General features: G+C 43.8%; 2 protein-coding genes across 2 annotated transcripts; both read right to left on the bottom strand.

Annotated features, from left to right (window-relative positions):
* Positions 1-1,522: 1,522 nt before the first annotated feature.
* On the bottom strand, positions 1,523-9,452 carry LOC118768793 (gamma-enolase-like). The gene is made up of 12 exons (XM_036515711.1): positions 9,375-9,452; positions 7,988-8,073; positions 7,255-7,350; positions 6,091-6,149; positions 4,956-5,025; positions 4,555-4,688; positions 3,916-4,138; positions 3,485-3,682; positions 2,939-3,140; positions 2,537-2,645; positions 2,122-2,180; positions 1,523-1,898 (listed from the first exon to the last, which is right to left on the bottom strand). The coding sequence occupies exons 2-12, from the start codon at positions 8,070-8,072 to the stop codon at positions 1,829-1,831; spliced, it is 1,305 nt and encodes a 434-aa protein (XP_036371604.1). The 5' UTR covers position 8,073; positions 9,375-9,452; the 3' UTR covers positions 1,523-1,828.
* A 4,758-nt stretch (positions 9,453-14,210) lies between these two features.
* LOC118768745 (myeloid leukemia factor 2-like) lies at positions 14,211-20,095 on the bottom strand. Its single transcript, XM_036515631.1, has 7 exons — positions 19,305-20,095; positions 18,664-18,775; positions 18,381-18,416; positions 17,889-17,942; positions 17,630-17,758; positions 15,323-15,482; positions 14,211-14,781 (listed from the first exon to the last, which is right to left on the bottom strand). The coding sequence occupies exons 1-7, from the start codon at positions 19,346-19,348 to the stop codon at positions 14,564-14,566; spliced, it is 753 nt and encodes a 250-aa protein (XP_036371524.1). The 5' UTR covers positions 19,349-20,095; the 3' UTR covers positions 14,211-14,563.
* Between the last annotated feature and the right edge of the window lie 757 nt (positions 20,096-20,852).

Raw genomic sequence — 20,852 nt, forward strand, 5'->3', positions numbered from 1 at the left:
GAAAAAACTACTGCCATGGGTATCAAAAAATTCACCCATGTTCTGCTCTACTGAGCACTACCCCTGTCTAAAAGTGGGGGCAGATACAACCTGCAGGGTTTTGGAAAGTGTTGGAAATGTTGGAAAGTGATCATTCAAGTAACAGGTTAAAATATGACTGAGTAGATGCATCAATAAAAAGTAGTTTCTTGAAAAATTCTTTGTGTCCATGTTATTCATATTTAAATTTCATATTTGTTTATTGCAGCAAATTTGGTTATGCATTCATGAGAAACCACACAAAAGGTCTGCATGGAGAGTCTTTCACACATATGCTAATGGTGGTAAACAGCTTGAAGTGCCACTCCAGTACTGCTCAAAGTAGCTTGGTTAAGTGGCAGTTGAATAAAACTTGCCTGTCATATACATGAGCTGCAAGGAATATCACATGTATTTCTCTGCACAAAGCCAATTGTGTTTATGGAGAACTGTTTCAAAAAATACCCTTCATCCCACTAATTTAAACATACTTTTAAAAACACCCTGTAGCATGTGATAGGGAACTAGTGGTGTATACTTTTGATTTAATATGGTATTCAACAATAAAAACATTATTGACATTTACTTTTTACATCGACAAATGTCAATGTCAAACAGTGAAATAATACCATATGCAACAGAAGTGCTAGGTGTGCCAAAAAAAACAAACTTTGTTTTTTTCTTCTTCCAAATCCAAGACAATTAAAGCAAACAAAAAAATTCCCAGCAGGACGCAAATATCCGGAGTTTTTAAAGTTCACGGCATAAATATTTCTGATTCAATATCTACTTGATCAGATACTGACCTGAAGTAAATTTAACTTTAATTAACCATCAGCTTTGTTCCGTTTTCTTGAGCCTGAAATTTGAAAATAGTTTAGATATGGCATATGAAATTAGTCGCCCACTGTTGAGAATAAATGTTTTTCATGCCACATAAGCAGATACAATCTTCATCTTAACCTCCCTGGGTCCTGAAAAGTAGAAGCAGACTGCTACATCCTGCCCTGAAAAACCTTTAACAGCATTCTTTCCATAAAGCCTGTGGTGGAATTGTGGGAATATCATTAGGAATAATTTTGCATTTTTGATCATCAGTTCAGGTTGTTTCTGAGCACACGTTTGTGTAAAATTTTATCCCAACTTCTACTTTGTTCAATTTCTAACATGCACAAAATACACAGACACTGTAGCTGTGGTTTAAGTTACCATCATAAATAATTATCTCTTTATTTTATTGAATAAATCTATGATGCATTGCATTTTACTCCAGGAATTCAACTAACATTAGGAGAGAGAGGAGGAATGCAGGAAGGGGAAACAGCGGCAAGGTGGAGGGATTAGATCAGGTCAGCAAAGAAACTATGGAAGCCTACAGGTGACATAAAGGAGGAGTGCGGTAACTGGAGAGAAGAAACGCCGAGCACGCAAAGAGAGGGAGGAAAAAAAGGAAGTGCAATTTTGTCACGAAGGAAGTGCGAGACTGTGCTACACACTCGTTGCATTTTTTTTTTTTTTTCCTTTTTTAGTGAAGCGGTCAGTTTTATGAGTGTCCATCAACCATGCAACACAAGTCGGTTAGTGCATTTGACAATTCTGTGTGTGGCAGTTATTATTTCCTCAATGTGCCATTCATTGAGTCAGTGTGTGTCAGTCCCTGTACGTCTGGCTGCATATCAACGATACATCCCGTGTTTCTCCCTTTGTGCCCATCTGTCTGTCTGTCTGTGAGTCTGTCTGTCTGTCTGTCCGTCTTCATGAGAGTCAAAGTGATTCAGTGTGTCTGTGCGTCTCTTTGTCCACACGAGTCTCACAGGGCGCTGGGATTTCGGAAGTTGTGTCCGGCGAAACGAGCTTGATCGCCCAGCTCCTCCTCAATCCTGAGATGGTGAAAGGGAAAGAGCTGACTTAGTGAAGTTTTGGTCTTGTCTCAGGAGTCTGAATAGACTCTTACCAGGCATAATCCATGGGCTGGTTAACTGCTGTCCTTATATCAACTCTATATGTCAATGAGCCACCCTTACGCTAATAACACTGTCTGAATGGACCTGACACCAGCGCATATTAACTCTGACACAATGGATAGAAAGGATTAAGACTGACCTCATCAGCTGGTTGTATTTGGCCAGACGTTCTGATCGACAAGGAGCTCCAGTCTTAATCTGATTGGGACGGAGAGAGAAAGAGACGTTATGCAGGTTTGGGGGATTAGCTGCTGCCGCACACAATCAGGAACAGAGGGGCAGATGTGTATGCTGGCATGAGAAGTGGTTGCTGTTACATTACATCACATTATTGTCATTTAGCAGATGCTCTTATCCAGAGCAACTTTTTTGACATGTTACCCATTTATAAAGCAGTATATTTACTGAGGCAATTCTGGGTTAAGTACCTTGCCTAAGGGTACAACAGCAGTGCCTCAGTGGGGATTCAAACTGGTAACCTTTCAATTACAAGCCCTGCTCCTTAACCGCTACGCTACACTGCCTGTGCATTGAAACACAGGTGCTGAAGTTACCTGTCCAGTGCAAAGCCCCACCACCAGGTCAGCGATGAAGGTGTCTTCAGTCTCCCCAGACCGATGGCTGACCATGACTCCCCAGCCATTTGCCTGGGCCAGCTTACACCTGAAAAGGAGACACAGTGAAAAAAATATTAGCCGTCCGTTAAAGGAAAGGTGGGGTTGCGTATTTTGAACTGATTTTAGTCTGAGCCGATACATATGGCAGTACTGGTCATGGTAATTTGTTGTATTTCCATGAACCTACGATGCCAGGGCAGAACTACATAGCCGGAGCCTTTGAGGGGATTGCCAGATTATCTGCAGATGATAAATAACCGGCCAAATGTCTGTTCGAGAGAATGCAAGGGCAGCCGCTGATAATCTGCGGGGCGATTACTGAGGACAGGGGGACATTACGCCTGTATGGCTTCGGTGACAGAGCCGATCTGGTTGACTTTGAGCAGCAGGCAGTTGCAGGCCCTCTCCTCGGCCGCCTTCTCGATCCGCCGGGGGTTGGTCACCGTCAGGTCGTCGCCCACCACCTGGATCCCCATAGAGGCGGTCAGCTGTGACCACGCCGCCCAGTCGTCCTGGTCGAAGGGGTCCTCTATGGACACAACTGTGACACAGTAGGGGGAAAGGAGGGGAGTTAGTTCGCACTCAGTGGATTAATGGACTCGCCAGAGCCGTTTGCGCTGAGACTGCATGTTATGCACTTCTGAATGCACCTTAAAAATGCAATATTTGGGAAAATGGGAACCGCCCCGCCCTAATAAGGCCTGTTTATCACTGCGTTCAGGTTGAAGCAGTGGGTTTTCCCCTTCACTGGTGAACTACAGCGAGACCAGACAATACAGGGGATCAGTTATTTGAGGATTCTGCACAAGCACACACAACCAAACAGGACAGAGATGGGCACATACGAACAGGTGCAGGTACACACAGGTATACGCACGGCCTCACCTGGGTAGTTGTTGACGAAGCTCTGATAAATCTCACACAGCTCGTCGGCGCTGATGTGCCTGCTGGGGTCGGGAGGGGACTTGAAGTCCAGGTCGTACTTCCCGTTGCGGTAGAATTCAGAGGCTGCCACATCCATGCCGATCACCACTTTGTCTGTGAAGCCCGCCTTCTCTATGGCCGTCTTCAGCAGCTCCAGGGCTATGGGCAGAGAGAGGGAGACGCAGAGAGGGAGGGTGAGCAGACATTGAGTTCACCAGTTTTTGGATTTGATCTGATTTCTTTCCTAATATAGCAGAGAAATGTACAGTAAATGAGGAAGCCCTCAGGTAAAGACAATGAGGACAGACAGAAAGAAGGCGACAATCAGGGCCTACGACGTCGGTCAGATTGTGGAATCGGCATGGCAACGGGCAGTCCGGGCCCCTGCGTACCTTCGCTGTTCTCCAGGATGTTGGGGGCGAAGCCGCCCTCGTCACCCACGTTGGTGGCGTCCTGGCCGTACTTGTCGCGGATCACGCCCCTGAGGGTGTGGTAGAGCTCGGAGCCCACGCGCAGGGCCTCCCGAAACGACTCGGCCCCCACGGGCAGAACCATGAACTCCTGCATGGCCAGCTTGTTCCCGGCGTGCGACCCGCCGTTGATCACGTTGAAAGCCTGAGGGGAACGGAGGAGCACCGCAGGAGAGTGAGCGCGCTCCTGGCTGTTCTCACGGCAACCACAGCAGCGTGAGGATCATACAGTAATGGGAGGAAAGGGCACAAAGCAAACCCACCCCCCTTTGAGGGACAGAGATGCTCCAGGATTCTGCGCCCCTAAAATTTTTAAGCCCCATGGTGAATTTCTGAGAACCTCTAACCCACGGTCACCTGCTTTAATGTCACGTAATAACGGACGTGATCATTTAACTAAGATCTCAAACAGGATAAAAACCAGAAACCTCTCCGGCACCCCAGGGCTAGGATTATACTGTATATCCCCGCTCTCCATTACACAACAGCTGGCAACACAACGCTCTAGCAGAAAGATGAGCTCATTCAGAAGCATCAATAATGTTATTAACGTTTTCTTACGGGAACAGGAAGCACCAGCTCCGTGTTTCCCGCAAGGTCAGCGATATGGCGGTACAGGGGGACACCTTTCTCCGCTGCACCAGCCTTGCATATAGCCAGGGAGACACCCAGGATAGCATTGGCACCAAACCGAGCTGGAAGGGGGGGGAGATGATGAAAGAGTTTACAATAGACATAGTGACCGCAAAGAATTAGCAGTGAAGCAGACACGCAAGTTCAAAAACTTGGGTTGTCGTGATCTAGTAAATTCACTAATCTGTATTAAATATAATTGATTAACAACAACATTTGCAATGACATGTGGTTGTTACTTTTCCTGCTGACGTATGGAACGTTTTTGGCCTTGGATGTTGATTGGTCTAAAGCAGAAGAGGTAGGTTGAATGACAGATGATGACTCACACTTGTTCTCGGTACCGTCCATCTCGAGCATCAGGTTATCCAGTTTCTCCTGCTCATCAACAGGGATGCCCTGCACACAAAACAAAGCAGAGTCCTCTACATGTCCAGCTACAGCACCAGTCAAAAGCTTGGACACAACTTTTATTCTTTATTTTTGCTATTTTCCACATTTTAGAATGAGAGCGAACGCATTAAAACTATGAATTAGCGCAAATGGAATTAAGCAGTGACCAAAAAAGTGTTTAACAAATCAAAACTATCATATGTTGTAGATTCTTCAAAGTAGCCAAAAATATTTTTTAACAATAAACATTTTTTTGGAAAGAAATTCATATACAGGTATCAATGTCACTCTTTAGATTTGTCTAAGAAACAAATTTCAAGCATTTAAGAACAAGTCTTTAGATGAAAATGCCTGTTTCCGATTATCTTAATCAGGTGTGTCCAGACTTTTGACTGGTACTGTATATCCTGCCTCTGTTTTCACCACATTTGCCAGAGAAATAGCTGTATCAGCCTCTATTCCCAAAACAGCTGTGCATATATGCTCCTGTTCATAGCACTGAACTTGGGGTATTCATCTTCATTTGCTACACTACACAAATATCTCCAGCAGCTCCAGTGGCCTCTAAAATGTTTTTGCTTTGTCATTATGGGTTATTGTGTGCAGACTGACAGCCAAAAGAATACATTTAATACATTTTTGATGAAGTCTATAACATAACAAAGTGTGCAAAAAAGCAAAGGGGTCTGAATACTTTGGGGTGCTTTTGGGGAAAGGATAACTCCTTATGAGCATGGCTCTGTGATTTAAGTCTTGTTATGGCCTGTTGGATTTCGGATGGATGTACTTCCTGTATCTTTCTCGTGGATGTACTTTTTTTTTTTTTTTTTTTTACAAAACAGAAATGTGTTTGCATAAAATCCGTCACATCCATCACGGTGGGCGGTTAGATAATTGCGTTAGCCCACGGCCAAGCCGCGGAGGGGAAACTGAGTTAATATTCTCTCATAGCAAACAACAAACAGCCACACATGGACACAGGCCTCTACTGCACTGTGCCGCTGCTCACGGCAGTCACTCACACACACCGTCACACACCTAACGCCACCGGCAACGCGATTCAAAACTCACAGAGTCCATGAGGGCATGGCGGATGGTGTCGTTGATATGGGCCACAGCCTTGAGCACGCCTGGGAGTAAGAGAGAGTAAAGGAGTAAGAAATTTTTTTGTGCATTATTGCGGTGCGTTTTGGGTTCTGTGATTTAGCGACTGATGTGTGGTAGTGTACTTGGCTTCCTTTGTCTAGTCAGGTTGCACAAGTTAACGAGGGGTAGGGCTTGAATAGTATTACGCTCAGACTCACTGGTCTGGGAGAATTGTTAACATGGCCTGACACTGTTGCTCGTTCAGCTTGAATGGATACACTTATGTTCTCTTGTGCTGGAAGTCGCTCTCAATAAGAGCATCTGTTAAATGAATTTAATGTAATGTAAAGAGAGAGACGGGGGTGGGTAGCAGGGAGACATGGAGAGAGGAGGAAAGGTAAGAGATTGATTGCGGAAAGAGGAAAGGCATTTTTTTTTCCAACCTTAGTGAATTTTTAAACCCAAACAAAAATACCAAAGCACATGAAAGCTTGGAAAGCTCGGTATACTCTGGGGAGTTATGAAATGTAATGGTCTCTAACAAACAGGGCTTTCCAGTCTTCGCGCTCTAAGTTTTTTTTTTTTTTTTTTTTTTGGCAGGACACTTTTTTGCTCACATTTTGCTCACAGCTGTTAATGGTCACGATAATATTCTCAAAGTGGAAAATCCTAATTGATCATTCTTTGGGCATAAACGTCTAATGAAATTCAAAGAGTGCTCTACACCAATTGATCTAACTTGAAAACTGAGTGAGATCAATGGAAATGGTTACTTATGATCACTTCAGTTATGTTAAACAGGCAGCCTCTTGTCCGCTGACGTAAATACAAAAACCGATCGATGTGCTTCGAAGCATTGTGCAACCTGAAGACATCTGAACATATCTTTGCGTTTCCACTGAGAGAGCTGGCATAAGGGAGAGTGGTATAATGAAATGAACTTCCTTACAACACAAAGCAAAACATTTGCAGGCAACAGTTTTGTCTAAATCATTTTTAAAACCCATTCACACAGGGTAATATTTGATGGCTGTTAAGTGGATGATCACTGTGTTACCAGTTGATTTCACCTCCCTCCTTCCCTTTAGCACAGATGAGTATTATTACCTCTGTGTTTAACAGACAGCTCAAATCTCCACCCTGTTTTACCTTTTCCTTTGTAGCGATTTTTATCCCCATCTCTCAGCTCCAAAGCCTCGTAGATTCCAGTAGATGCTCCGCTGGGCACAGCCGCTCTGAACAGACCTGAGAGGGTGAGGCAGGGAGAGAAGGAATGAAGGAGTAAAAATATGAAATCAGTAATAAAAGAACTTAATTCTTTTATTTGTATTGCATATTACAGTCTCCTTTTGAAAAAAAAATCTCTTTTTATGTGGTGAGACTTGGGTAAATCAATGACAAATCAATGGAGAATTGAAAAAATATATCATGAGTATCTACATTCCGAAAGCTTGTTATTGATGTAAACTTGATGTTGTTAATTGAGTTTTAATCTTGTGTGTTGCTTAATACGATGCACTATCCACTCACTGAGTACTTAGAGTCACAACGGCAGCAGTTTGTGATTCATTTTGAGCAATTTTATCAATGCTTTCTTTCTTTTTTTGGTAGCTCATACATTGTCCTCTCAGCCTGAAACCTCTGCTTGAAAGCTCCTGTCTGAACAGAGGGTGACTCGAGTTTCATCACATTTGTATCATCATACTGCAATGTCGCTGACCCCCACATGTAGGAAAGCCTGTGATGTGAGAAAGCGTTTACAAAATAATAACAAATCACAGTAAAGTGGTTTTTTTTAGATTCTGGGGTCAGCTGTTGACTCACACCCTGACATCAGTACAGAATTTAATAACCAACATTTCACGGGCAGTTAGCTGGTCACCTTTATCGGTCTGGAGGTCCACCTCAACTGTGGGGTTTCCCCTGGAGTCAAGGATCTCCCTGGCAATAATGTTTAATATGGACATCCTGTGAGAAAGGAGACACGAGTCAGTCCTCCAAAGCAGGGGGGTCTCTGGGTTTTCTTCTGTACTTCAGCAGTGTAATTCAAGGGTCTGGGCTTGTAACCATAACATAACAGGTTCAGTCCCCAGGTAGGGCCACTTCTGTTGCAAACCTTGAGCAAGGTACTTAGCTAATCTGAACTGCTTCAGAAAACATCCAGCTGCATCAATAAATGACACACAAGTAAGGTAAGTGTCCCTGGAAAAAGAGCACTTGTCAAGTACACAAATATTATCAATTGCATTTCAGATATTACCAATTTCAATACCAATACCTATTTCATCTCAACATTCAAACTGCATTTGGAGAGGGAGTAGAGGACAGAGGACCATATGCAGCATTCTGGTGTCCAGCCTTGAAAGGCTGCAATTGCCAAGAAACGCTCCGGCTAGAAGGGGCACCACAGAGTGACCGACACTCCCGGAGATGGAAGAGTGTCAAAAAACATTAAACAGAACTGACAGCGACGGCCGTGCCGAAAAATTTCCAACAGATGCTATTTCCACTCGTTCAAGAACGCATCACAAAAGTAACATAATTTGCCACACTTACAGTATGCAAGGTATACTGGCACTACCTCCGCTGAGTGCGGAGGACTGTCGGCATAAATATCATAAGAGAGAGAGGGAGGGAGGGCATTGATGGGGAGATTGAGATGAATTATTAAACCCCCTTTTGGCTGAAATGGGGAAGATTCTGAGACGGGCAGAGAGAAGGGGAGAGAAGCAGAGAAACAGAGAACAGAAATAGAACAGGGGAGAGGAGCAGAATCAGTTGGGTTTCCGAAGGAAATGAGCACAGATGCTCAGACACACGCTGACAGAGACACATTACACACGCACGCAAACACACACACACACACACACACACACACACACCGCCACTTACTGACGCATCAACAAAAAAATACGCATTGATAGTAGTGATGTCTGATGACAAATTCACTGACACAGATATACATGACTGTCAACACACCCACACCCACCCACACACACACACACACACACACATGCTCGCACACAAAGTTGCAATTAAATACATGCAAACAAACCCAGTCCCACACTGACGTTAGCATCCACAAACACACCCACACATACACGGAATTCCTCACAACGCCTGGAATGATATTACAACTGCTGCACAAGTCTAGCGATGAATGAACAACAGGAGACTGTCAACAGACTGAATAAAACAGACAGACAGAGAGGAGAAGAGAAAAGTGAACAACAGAAAAAAAAAGGATTAGATTTGCCATTTATCATTACCTGCTGCCGAGCCTTCAGCCTTGCAGGGCAAGCGAGAGAATGTGTGAGACAGAGAGAGGGAGAGAAAGCAGGGGAGGAAGAAGGGGGGAATGTGTTACAGCCGGGGGAGGGGTGGAGGTATGAGTCACAGGAAGAAGCCAAGTAATAAGGAGGGAGGGAGGGAGGGAGGAACGCATCAAGGAGACTGGAAAATTAGGGAGAGCGATGCAGTGGCACTGACAGACAGGAAATAATAGGGTGCCGTCTCGGTTTGAAGAAGAAGAAAAAAAAACAGGACAAGGGAAGATGAGTAAGGGGAAATGAAGTACTATTCTCACTCATTACCTACTGCAGTGACAACATGACCAGGCCCTCAGATAGAATATTTAGTAATGTGCTGCAGGGGAAAGCGCACTCGTGCAGAGACACCAGGCATGGTGAATTTGCTGCTGTCAGGAGATGGGAGGCTTCAGGTTGATTCGTTTTGCACAAAATGCATACATGCACTCCTTTAGCATGCACAGAACATTGTCTCCCCCCTGTCCTCTTTCAAGCGTTGTGTGTTTTCCGCCGTAACTGTCAAAAAAAAAGAAACCACGTGCGATGCTACAGAGGCGTGCGTACCCTCAATCAGCACGGTTACGGTGCGCAACAGACATCTTGCGAAAGTTGATATGAATGTGGGAGATCACAAGGATGTTTTGGGGAAAAAAAATGAAAACAAGTGTCTCCAGGCAAGAAACTGTTGCCAGGTTAGCTAACTGCTTGTCAGTGTAGCTGTTACAGTTTCTCCTTTGGTTTTTAAGGAAGTGTTTAGAACAGCAGTTGCAATCAAATTAAGCCATTTAGTGATTTTATTGTGAGTGAAATATTCATTTTAAATTCAATTCAGTAATTCAGATAGAGGTTGCCAGTGCATATCTATAATATACGAGATTAAAAGCATCACAAATTTTCTAGGGTCTCTAGATATAGGCCTACATATTATATTATATAATATATTATATAACAGAGACATATGTAATATAAAAAGCCAGTATATAATAAACCAGATGAGCACATAATGTTTTTATGCCTGAGTTTTCCCTTCTGGCTCCGGTTTTCAGATAGCATACAAATTACTTTGTCACAACGGCTTAGTGAAAATTACATAAATTACGTAAACACCTGGACAAAAAAAAAAAAGTTTCTTCTCTGTAACTAGGCATCTCAGATTCAGTTGAAGCAGTGACATTCCTATAGGCACATAAAAAAATGTACATTTACACTGAGCAGAAAACGCAGCATCACTTTAGTTACACATGTACGCCTTTAGAATATGAACAGATTTTGGATTTTGATTAACCTTCTTTTGCACTTGATTTGATGAATGACCCCAAATAACAACCCAAAGGGATTGTTGCATGAGCACCACATCACCTCGTTAGTCGCACAAAGGTTATTGTGCACCAGCTATGAGGTGATAAATCGTGCTGAATGCCAAACACGGTGAAACACAAGGAAGTGAAACAAGGAAAGTGACCAATATGGCCGGCTTGTCAAGGGCACAGAGCCCTTGCGCTATCGGGTATGCAACGTTGGTCACTGGACTTAGTCGGGGCACTGTCTGGACATTAGGTTATGACCCGAATTAAATCATGGTGGACTGTGGAGAAAAAAAAAACATCAAGCACACGCTTGGGGACACGACACAAACACTGGCAAATTTCCACATGGCTTCGGACACAAGGTTGCCCACTACGTCCATGTCCTATTTTTTTTTTTTGCTGGGCATGTCCTGTTTGCCAGACAGAGATAAAAAAGAAGTGTTGAGTGTAATAGTTTCTGAAAGGAAGTGCAGACCGTAAATACGGTCTGACGACAGCAGGCCGGTGAAGTTATTGTGTGAGGAGACAGAGGGGAGAGAGATAATCCCCAATTAAACAGCTGAGTTTAATGGGATTATCTCTGAGAACGGCTGACATGCCGTCCTTGACACCCAGAGACTGAAGAGGTATAGGGAATGTATGAAAACAGAGGAAGAAATGACAGACAGGAATAAGGGGGGGGTGTATATATATAAGAGAGAAAGAGAGGACGTGAGGAAAAAATGGTGGGGGGGGGGGGTTGTTGTATGAATGCATGAGGTAAAAGGAAGAGGTAGATTTAGCACAGATTTTTGGCTTTCAGATGGTTGTGCAGCACATGCAGCTGATACCCGTTTTGGCAGCATTGCAAGCCGTCATTAACCCTCAGCTTCTCCCAGTCGAACGCCTCTCAAAACTAATCTCCAAACTAGCGATTCATCGGTTTTGAAGGTGCGGCCAACTGGACAATGGGGTGCATTCCAAAAGGTCACGTTAACGGGCACAACCTTTATGAGAGGCGTTAGTCGTCTCTTCAGTGTGTTAAAGCATTGGGGAGGGGGTGTTGAGCCCTGTTGAGCCACTGGTTGTGTATAGAAAACAGGCTGAAGCTTCCGTGATTACTCACACTTTCTACACAGAAAAACAACAGGCGTGTTGTTGGTGGGTATTCAACTTTCTCCACTGCCTAGTGGTCTAGACAAGTGGTCTGGCAGGGTGCCCACTCAGTTTATTTGTACTGAACATGCTGGTTGTTGTCCAGTTGGCTTTCTATCAGACCGAGTGCTGTGAAATTTACTTTTGCTGTGCATTTGGTTTCTTACAATTTCTGATAATGCTTGTGACTGTAATGAGAAAAAAAATAGGAATCAAACATTAAAAATGTCCAATTTACTAAATTGTGTCGTGGCCCACCTATAACAAAACAGCTCATTTTAAATGTTACGGTTACATTAAGTCAGACAATACACGCTCATGCAATTATTTAACAATGTTTATTTATGAATATTAAGTGGTGTAATTAGTCCACAGTATACAATTCAACCCACGCAGAGACTTCAGTGTCAACACCAACATATTTGGACTAAACAGTATATTGTGCAATACTGTTTTATCAGCATGGTTCATGTTGTAGTGTGTGTGTGTGTGTTTGTGTGTGTGTGTGTCCATGTGTGTGATGTTGCATAAGGTCTTCACTGAAAGTACTGAGGTATTTTGTACACTGTGTTTTGTGGTGTCGTACAGTGTATGATGTATACATTTAATATAGAAAGAGTCCCATTATAGGAGGAATTTTCAATGATCACTTAACCTGTCAATCTGTCCCTCATTATTACACTTTCACAGCATCAACCTTAGTTTCCTTTGAAAACCCCTACGCTGTGAGGCAAAAAAATAACCAATGACAGACCTGGAGTTAACTGACTAGGAACTAACATTATGAGTTTAAACACAGGGAACATTTAATTGTTACACATTCTCAGAAAAAACATTGGGCAGGGCATCCCACATTATCAAGCGTTCATATTCAACCAGAAGAGAATTTTGTGGAAGAGGAAAACAATAAGTCTTCAGTACAGGGTATACATATTTATAAGGATTAAATGAGAGGGCTCCATCAAATCAGAAGTATATTAAGTGAATGTGAGCTATGGCTCAATTGCAGCAAATACCCTGAAGTGTGTGACTTGGTTCCATGCGGGAATTTGTGAATACGGTGTCAGTGAGAGAACGGCCATCTTAAACTGCAGAGCAAAGGCCGAGCCAGGCCACGCTCACTCAAAATGACCGCCTGCTTTTTTTCCACGGGTGCAGTGGATCTCGCACACGTTCCTTACAACAGGTTCACAACATGGAGCATCAGTATGGCCACCGAGAAACACCACAGACAAGCAGCACTGACGGTCAGGAGGCGGAGAGCTTGCCTTTTCTTCTGCGTGCTACTCGCCTCCTGTTCATGCAATTCCACATTTGTTGGCTGTTATGGACCAAAACACTTTGTACCCATTCTATTTCTTACAAATCTGAATAAATACTGAATTCAGACAGGAGTTATTCTGTGACAAAAACTAAAAGTAATGTATGTGCACTTGATTTTTCTTAGTGACAATTAACCAGAACTACTGAACAGTCTGTGCAAAACAAGGCTATTGAATGCTTCAAATGCAAACTGGGCAAAATACTAAAAATCTACTTCCTTCATTAAATGATAAAAAAAAAACCTTTCAAAAATTAGCTACTTGGCTTAAAACCCTCAAACATCTTGATTAAAGTAAGCCCTACCTCACTGACGCAATGCTGGATCTGCAGTCCAAAAAATGAGGGGATCAAAACATTTGCCGGCAATGGCTGAACAAGTAGGTTTGCAGCAGCCGGGTGTGGCTGTGCAGAGAAAGCTCTGGACAGAATGCTACAAGGACATCCGGCAGGGGGTTTACAGCTTTCAGCAGCACGGTTATACTGAAGAGCACTGGAAACTTGCTCTGGGGGGTGGCCACACTCAGTACAGGTAAACCTGGATTTTAATCTCCACTGCAGTGAAAACCAGACCAGTGCCAAAATGGCAATAATGGAAACTGATATGGTGCAAGCAGGTGCCCTAGTACAATACCAAGCATGGCTGGCAGAAAGATCCTACAACATAAAGCACTAACTGCCTCACGGCACCACACTTTTCAACATTTCTGAGGGAAAGATCGATTTAAAATACAGCTAGAGAAAGGAGACTATTACGTTTATTTATTTGTTAACATCCTCAGTAACTAACACCACCCACTGCAAAAGTCTATCACTAGGTAAACGCCACTCCAAAAACTAATCACAACTTCACCCTACAATTTTTATGTTTAAAGTCACTCTGCAAAATCGAACAAGGCTTTGGAAGTTAAAGGGGATCATATTAATAAGATTAATAAAAAAAAAAATTTTAAAAAAACTATAAAATTGAAAGAATTCTCACACCCTTTTCTCCCCTTCTGTATTTCGAACACACACACACACACAGCCTCTGTAAATGAGTTATGCAACTGAGACAGATGAATTCTGGGATCTGTAGTTCTGTCAGCCACAAAATCCAGCTTAGTCTCTTATAAGAAGCCGTTTCTGTTCGTATCGTCTTAACGTGGGCGCTGCCAGCACCACACTGCGGTGCTTGGTTTTACAGCAATGTATTTAGCAAGTGAACATAAATTACGTTGCAGATATTCTACTGTAATTCACCTCTGGATATTTGCTGCAACTGAGGCCATCTCTCCATACAGAGCAATAGTAATGATGTTACTGTGCTGTTGTTGTACTCTGTTTTTTTTTTTGTTTTTTTTTTAAATCCATTAGTTCCTCAGCCATTTTTCTGCGCTCACCTCTCGCTCACCAATCGTAGCGGGGGCGAGAGGGGGGTGGGCGGTGCCGGGGGGAGTCGTGGCGAGGGGCGGGGGGGGACGATGAACCGGAGGGGCCAGGGAGAGCCAGCTGCTGCCCACCCCCTGCCGCCCGCCTCTCTCGGCCGTAGTCCAGGCCCCGAGCGTTTGGAGGGGGGTATCTTCCAGTCTCCCTCCTCCATTCGTCATCGAAGGCTGCAGCCTCACCTGTTGGGGGGGGGGTGATTGCGACTGATTACTTGTATTACATGCTGTTTATATGTAGAATCACAATGTCTTTTGGATTCTGTGATCGAGTGACTGAGATGTATGGTAGTTTACTTGCCTTCCCTTGCCTAGTCAGGTTGCACAAGTTAACTCATGGCAGGGCTTGAATAAAGTGTTATGCCCACACATACTGGTCTAGGAGTGCTGTTAGCCTGGTCTGACACTGTTGCTGATTCAACTTGCATGGATACAGTGCTGTTCTCTTATGCTGGAAGTTGCTCTGGATAAGAGCGTCTGCTAAATGCAGGTAATGTAATGTAATGTAAATGTAACATGAACCATCTCTCCTTTAACTGCAGCACTCTCTCTCCTCCCCCCTCCCAACTTCTTCCTTCTGTTCCAGCACAATAAAGATTGATAAAGACACCCCTGGAAGGATCGTAAAATACTGTGCAAACGAGCTGGGCTAGAAACTGGCAGGCAGAGTCTGTGTGCAGTATGCCTGGGGAATGAGATGGAAAGAGCTGGCTGGTGCTCTCACTCTCTTCCAGGTTGATGAACTCCTGCCTCTCCTCCCGGTCTCCCGTTTTGTGGTTGCGGGACCTCTCCATCACGTGGCCCCGGTCCCGGATGTGGTGGCCAATGGCCAGGCGCTCCACCCCGCTCTCGCTGTCCCGCATGGCCTGGCGCGTCTCCCTTATCTGGACGGGGACGGGGGGGGGGACAAGGTGCAGCCGCAAGGCAGAGAGAGAAAGAGGGAGATGCAATCTGAGTGCGCTACAGCCTAAGGATAAACTAAGGATATACTGTTAGTGATGCACACAAAATGAACAATACACTTCACTGGTGTACCCATGGTAACAGATTAATTATATTTTGCACCATTCAAATTCCATTATACAATTTCAATTTAAATGTCTGTTTAATCCAATCCAATCCTTCCTTAACTTTTTGTCATGATTTTATTGGCCTAGTTTGTGTTAATGACTAGCATCGCATAGTGGGAACATCTTCTAAATTTCCAACTTAGTCTCTGCTGAAAGTGTCTCTCCTCACAGTGTACCAATCACTTAGCTGTCTCCTCGTTCTCTCCATATTGATTAGGTACATTCACTTTCACAGCAGCTTGACTGACCAGTCACTTCAGACTCTAAATTTCATGTTTCCCTATGTAGTCAAGCATCACACTGTTGCTGACACCTTGTAAATCATTGTGTGAACACACTACACAAGACACTGGAACCGGAGTCAAATTCCTTGTATGTGTAAAACCATACTTGGCCAATAAAGACTGATTCTGATTCTGATCACAGCTGTGCCCTCTCTCTCTTCAGGCCCCCGTTTGGTAGAGTGAGCTTCCCGCGGTGGCCGGGACAGCCGAGTCAATGGCCATCTTCCACCCAGTAGACCCACCTCTTCAGACTGTATCTCGGCTCCCCCACCCAAGCATAGCTCACACCTTTCCCTTACTAGTGTATTCTTTGTATTACTCTAGGGTACGCTGCATTCAACTTGTTGTAGCGCATACTAATACTTGTAACAAGTAATTACGATAGCATTACCCACTACAGCACAGTGTTACGGACTGACATGATCAGACACAACTGTTGTGTTCTGTATCCACACTAATGCACTTTCATTAAGTGACATTCTGTTCTCCTCTTCCGCAAGCATCTGCTAACTCCAAGGTAAACTGGTATATTGTATCTCTTTATCTAACCTCTCATGGATTCTGCACACCTAACAAAAAGTGTTTTATGTTAAAATTGTGTTCTAGACAGTATTATCCAATATTGTCAATGTTATGAATAGTGGAAAAAATTGGTTTTCCAATACTGATAACTTAATATGTATAATATGCAAATTGGCATACATTGCTTGGCATAAATCAAAAGGCACAAATTTCCTTTCTTGTTTAAGATCTCATGAAATTAGCAAATAGAGCTGAAAACTAGTCAAATATTGTGCAAAGCTGTCAGCTTTATGGTCCATCAAACCAGCCTGATTACAGCTCTAAAGTAAATGACTATTGATGACAACTCCATTGACATTAGATTTTTAGGAAAGAGATGCTTTTCCGTCCCCAATATCCATCACTGAGATGAGTCAGATCTTTAATTCTGAACAATTTAAACTGTTTTATGTGCACTGCCACATTATGCAACCTCTGTCCTCTGGCCTTTGTCTGTATGCTGCCTTACTTCCAAGCAAAACTGCTGTTCCCCAGACTTAATGAGCTGTAAAGACTGAATTAGCCATTTACAGTGCTCTGTGCTCTGAGGCCATATTATGTCAGAATAGAATCAGAACAGAGAAAGTAACAGAGCCAAAACAGTTCAGAGACAAAGGCTAATGGGCCAAACCTGCAATCTGTTCGTCAGTTTAATGACAAAATCCAGAAAGCTCTAAAACGCATATTGCCAGTTACCATAATTAATGCTGGGATATGTTGGAACAAAAGCCAGCATGGACACTGAGACCCCAGGAGAGTTCTTGGGAGGGTCTACCCTGGGGAATCCAAGACTAATGAAGTGGAGGCAGAACACCTTTAATTCTGTCCAAGCAATTGCAACTGCAATTGAAATGGCAACTTCAGCACAATGCAGGCCCTCCTTTCAAAGTCCCCCTCACTGCTGGTAAACAGCAAGTCCCTCTAGTAAAATTAGAAACATCAACACTAGAATATCCATTCCGCCATTTTGCACACCAAGATGCTCCTATCAGCCCTGAAGGCTTGTCTGCCTTATCCCCAGATGCCATAATCAATGTGCTGAAAATAAAACCCTGTGACTGGCATCGTTCCCTCTTGCTTTTGGGGGGGGGTCCCTCGAGTCCCCATTCTCCTCACCCCTCCAGGCGCAGTCCTCATCTCGCTGGTCTGCTGGTAGACCCTAGGGGTGCCGGACCCTGACGAGGAGTAGGAGATGACCGTGGAAGAAGAGAAGGTCTGACAGCCAGGAGAGCCAGACATTCGCTCCTGGGGCAGGGGGGAGGAAGAGGTGAGAACAAGGGACTAACACAGCCGTCAGCACAGATTCTGACAGATTGCGTGTGTGTGTGTGCATTTGTGTGTGCGTGTGTGTGGGCGGATGGGAGGTCACACACACCATATTCTCCATCATTCCTCCCATCATCCCAAACATGTCCATGAAGCCTCCTCCCTGGAAGAGAGAGAAGTGGAACCTTTTTTAGAATTTCAAAATGGCGCAATGATGTAATAATAGCAACCAATTATAGGTTAAAAAATAGTATCTACGCCATAAACTAGGCTTGGGCCTAAGGGCAGTGAAACCAAATGCCACCGATGTGCCAGTAAACCTAAGGATATTCATAGCAAACTGCCAGTTTATGTTATACACATTTTGAAAAACGAGAACTGTTGTAAAATTGCCTCAAATGCCTGGAAGAACATGAAGCTGTCACTCAGCACATTTGTGGATATCAATTTCCCAAGCATCCCCACTAAAGAGGAACGCTGCTATGCTCCCAGAAGCCAAACCGTGGTTATTTCTGAGTTACACTTTGTTAAAAATTTAAATACCAGCCCAAGCTGACTGAAAACAATGACCACAATAACAAAAACAGGGGAACAGACTTACCATTCCCATCATTCCAAATGGGGATAAAGCACCCGCCTAGAGGAGAAAAAGAAAAGGACAGAGAATTACTGTTGTTCCCTAAGTCAATTAAAGAAAGATAGCAACCACTCATTAATAAGAGAAAGCATGCAGACTTACAGCCATCTCACATGCAAGAGTAAGCAATGCGAGTAATACTATTACAGTCAAACACACACACAATGTAAGACCTAATTGCCAGTCACAAGGATAAGACAGCTGGTGGCACAATGTCATACACATGGACTGTGGGATGGCCAATCACCTGGAGGTGGGGGTTCCTTGGAGGCTGTAACTGGGGGGCAAAGGGAAACGGTTCGAAGCCAAACGACCCAAAGAGACTCCTCATCTGCTGCCTGTGAGCCGAGAATGGATCCCTGCAAAGTCACAGGTGCACACGCTGTTACCGTCCAACGCAGTTACTCATTACAGAAGCGTGCACTTCAGTGAACAATGTTTAGGCTGGTATTACTCATAAGAGAAGACGTTACAGTGTCAGAGTCTGAAGTGAGAGATTGTTACAGTAAGGGAATGACAACGGTCAAACCTGGACACCTTTTCATAATTTCAAGATCACTTCGCTTCCTGTTTGTTGTAGCGTTCAACAATTTGCAGTGATAATACAGACAACGAAGCCATTAAATCTTGTGTTTATACCCATGCACTTCCTACGATGCCTGACTCTCGGTACCACAACTTCCTCCAATCGAGGCGTTAGGCCCCAGAGTTTTAAAACTCAATTTCACGCTTTACCGGTCATCTCCAACCCCTAATCACCGTCTCACATCCACTCGGCCTTCCATTTCCTATGCTGTTGCATTTGTAACATGAAAAAGGTCGGCCAGAGCACAGGACTGTTAGCTAGTTGTGCGTTTGTTAGCCAGCGAAGTAGCTAACGTTACTTACATCATGAACGGGCTCTCGTCCACGTCACTTAAGTATCGAAACATCTTTGTTTAAGAAGTGGTTTCCTTTCTTCAGTTGGGAATTCAAAACAGGTGCTATAAGTTAAACCACTAGCTAGCTATCGCGTAAATTGGCGACCGACCATTTAGTAATGTCAGTGATGATAGCTAGCGATGGCTATACAACAGACCACACGCAAACAAAACACTAGTTAGCTAACGTTAGGTAGCGCTATCGAAAAAGAGCAGCTCGAAAGTGAAATGTTGTTTGAATTTACGACACACCGCACATACATTTGACGGCAGCGTTAACTAACCACATAATACGCGTCCGACAACATGCAAAACCGTGCATACCAGCAGAGAAATTTCTCGTATTTACTCCCGAAAATCAACCAGCAACTGCTAGCTGGTGAGCGCCGTTGTTGCTAACGTTGATTACATGGATTGTTAACACACATGCAGGTTAGCTGTCTACATTGATTTAGCTAGCTAGGTTTCCTGGGCCAAAGCAAAGGTTAATCGCGCTACTCTTTTAGTAGAAAATGAAAGCCATAAAAAAACTGACAATGGAAGCCAGAGGACACGACTCGACTTTCTGATTGTTGTTGTTCAGGGACACCCGCTCCGATCCGTTCGATCAATTACGCAATACCCAGGTCTCGTTATTATAAACGGTGTTTTCAAACGCATCTTATTAAAGCCCAGCTGCGGAAAAAAAATCGAAAAATTTGCAGCCAGACGAAAACCGAACAATGCGTACGATCTATGTTAGTTGAGGACACACCGGAAATGGCGTCAAATAAATCTGCGAAACTGGCCTGCGCCCGAGCCTGTTGCGGAACGGGGTAGCAAAAGCATGTGGAGCGTTTTTTACATGGATTACGGTACCAGTGCAGCGCGTTTGCTGCGCGTCTGCAGCTGACCTCTCAGTGAATGACAATGTAAATGACGTTTACAAATAGTTGCTGCAAAAAGTTTACAGAGGTTTTATTGTGTAGAGCCATACAGTACATGAATTACACAGAATTTCTGTCGTGTGCATACTCAATTGGGGTGGAAAAGCTGGGAGTGGCTCTGGCGTCTGCAAAATGAATGTAATGTAATGTGAAAAGGCAAATATCTAACACATCCAAAATGTAAAAATGTAGCTAGCATGGGTACGATTGTAATTTCTGTTACAAACAATGCATTTTGCCTAATGCAAACTAATAACTTTATACTTTACTAATAACTTTTTTCTTTAGACGTATGCCCTGTGTTGGTTGCAATAGGCCTAAAATAATTAACCCAACGAAAGCCGTTTTATCGAGTGTGTTGTGTACTTAGCACTAACAGAATCAGAAATGGTTTTGAGAATGGTCACAAAGCGAAACTTCTGTTTTCTCAACTCCTGTTTTCTCTCTACTCCTACTTAGGCTAGTGGTCAGTGGGTGGCCAGGAAAGTAACGCTTTGACAGCTGACGTGCGTCTGAAATTTGGCTGCGCTGTTAAACGAATGGACTTCCACCTTCTAGCATCGGACTGTCACAACATCGTACTGTACTGC

The sequence above is a fragment of the Megalops cyprinoides genome, chromosome 21 (assembly GCF_013368585.1).
Source record: "Megalops cyprinoides isolate fMegCyp1 chromosome 21, fMegCyp1.pri, whole genome shotgun sequence".
Lineage (NCBI taxonomy): Eukaryota > Metazoa > Chordata > Actinopteri > Elopiformes > Megalopidae > Megalops > Megalops cyprinoides.

Bases quoted from the DNA above. Each gene is read 5' to 3' on its own strand.
- LOC118768745 (XM_036515631.1), bottom strand. From the start codon at position 19,348: ATGTTTCGATACTTAAGTGACGTGGACGAGAGCCCGTTCATGAT. The intron at 18,417-18,663 runs GTGATTGGCCAT...TTTCTCCTCTAG, and splicing joins CAAGGAACCCCCACCTCCAG to GCGGGTGCTTTATCCCCATT. The intron at 15,483-17,629 runs GTGAGGAGAATG...GTCCCCGTCCAG, and splicing joins TGAGGACTGCGCCTGGAGGG to ATAAGGGAGACGCGCCAGGC.
- LOC118768793 (XM_036515711.1), bottom strand. From the start codon at position 8,072: ATGTCCATATTAAACATTATTGCCAGGGAGATCCTTGACTCCAGGGGA. The intron at 4,689-4,955 runs GTGAGTCATCAT...CCCCCCTTCCAG, and splicing joins GGACGGTACCGAGAACAAGT to CTCGGTTTGGTGCCAATGCT. The intron at 2,646-2,938 runs GTAATGTCCCCC...TCTCCTTTTCAG, and splicing joins GTCACCGAAGCCATACAGGC to GTGTAAGCTGGCCCAGGCAA.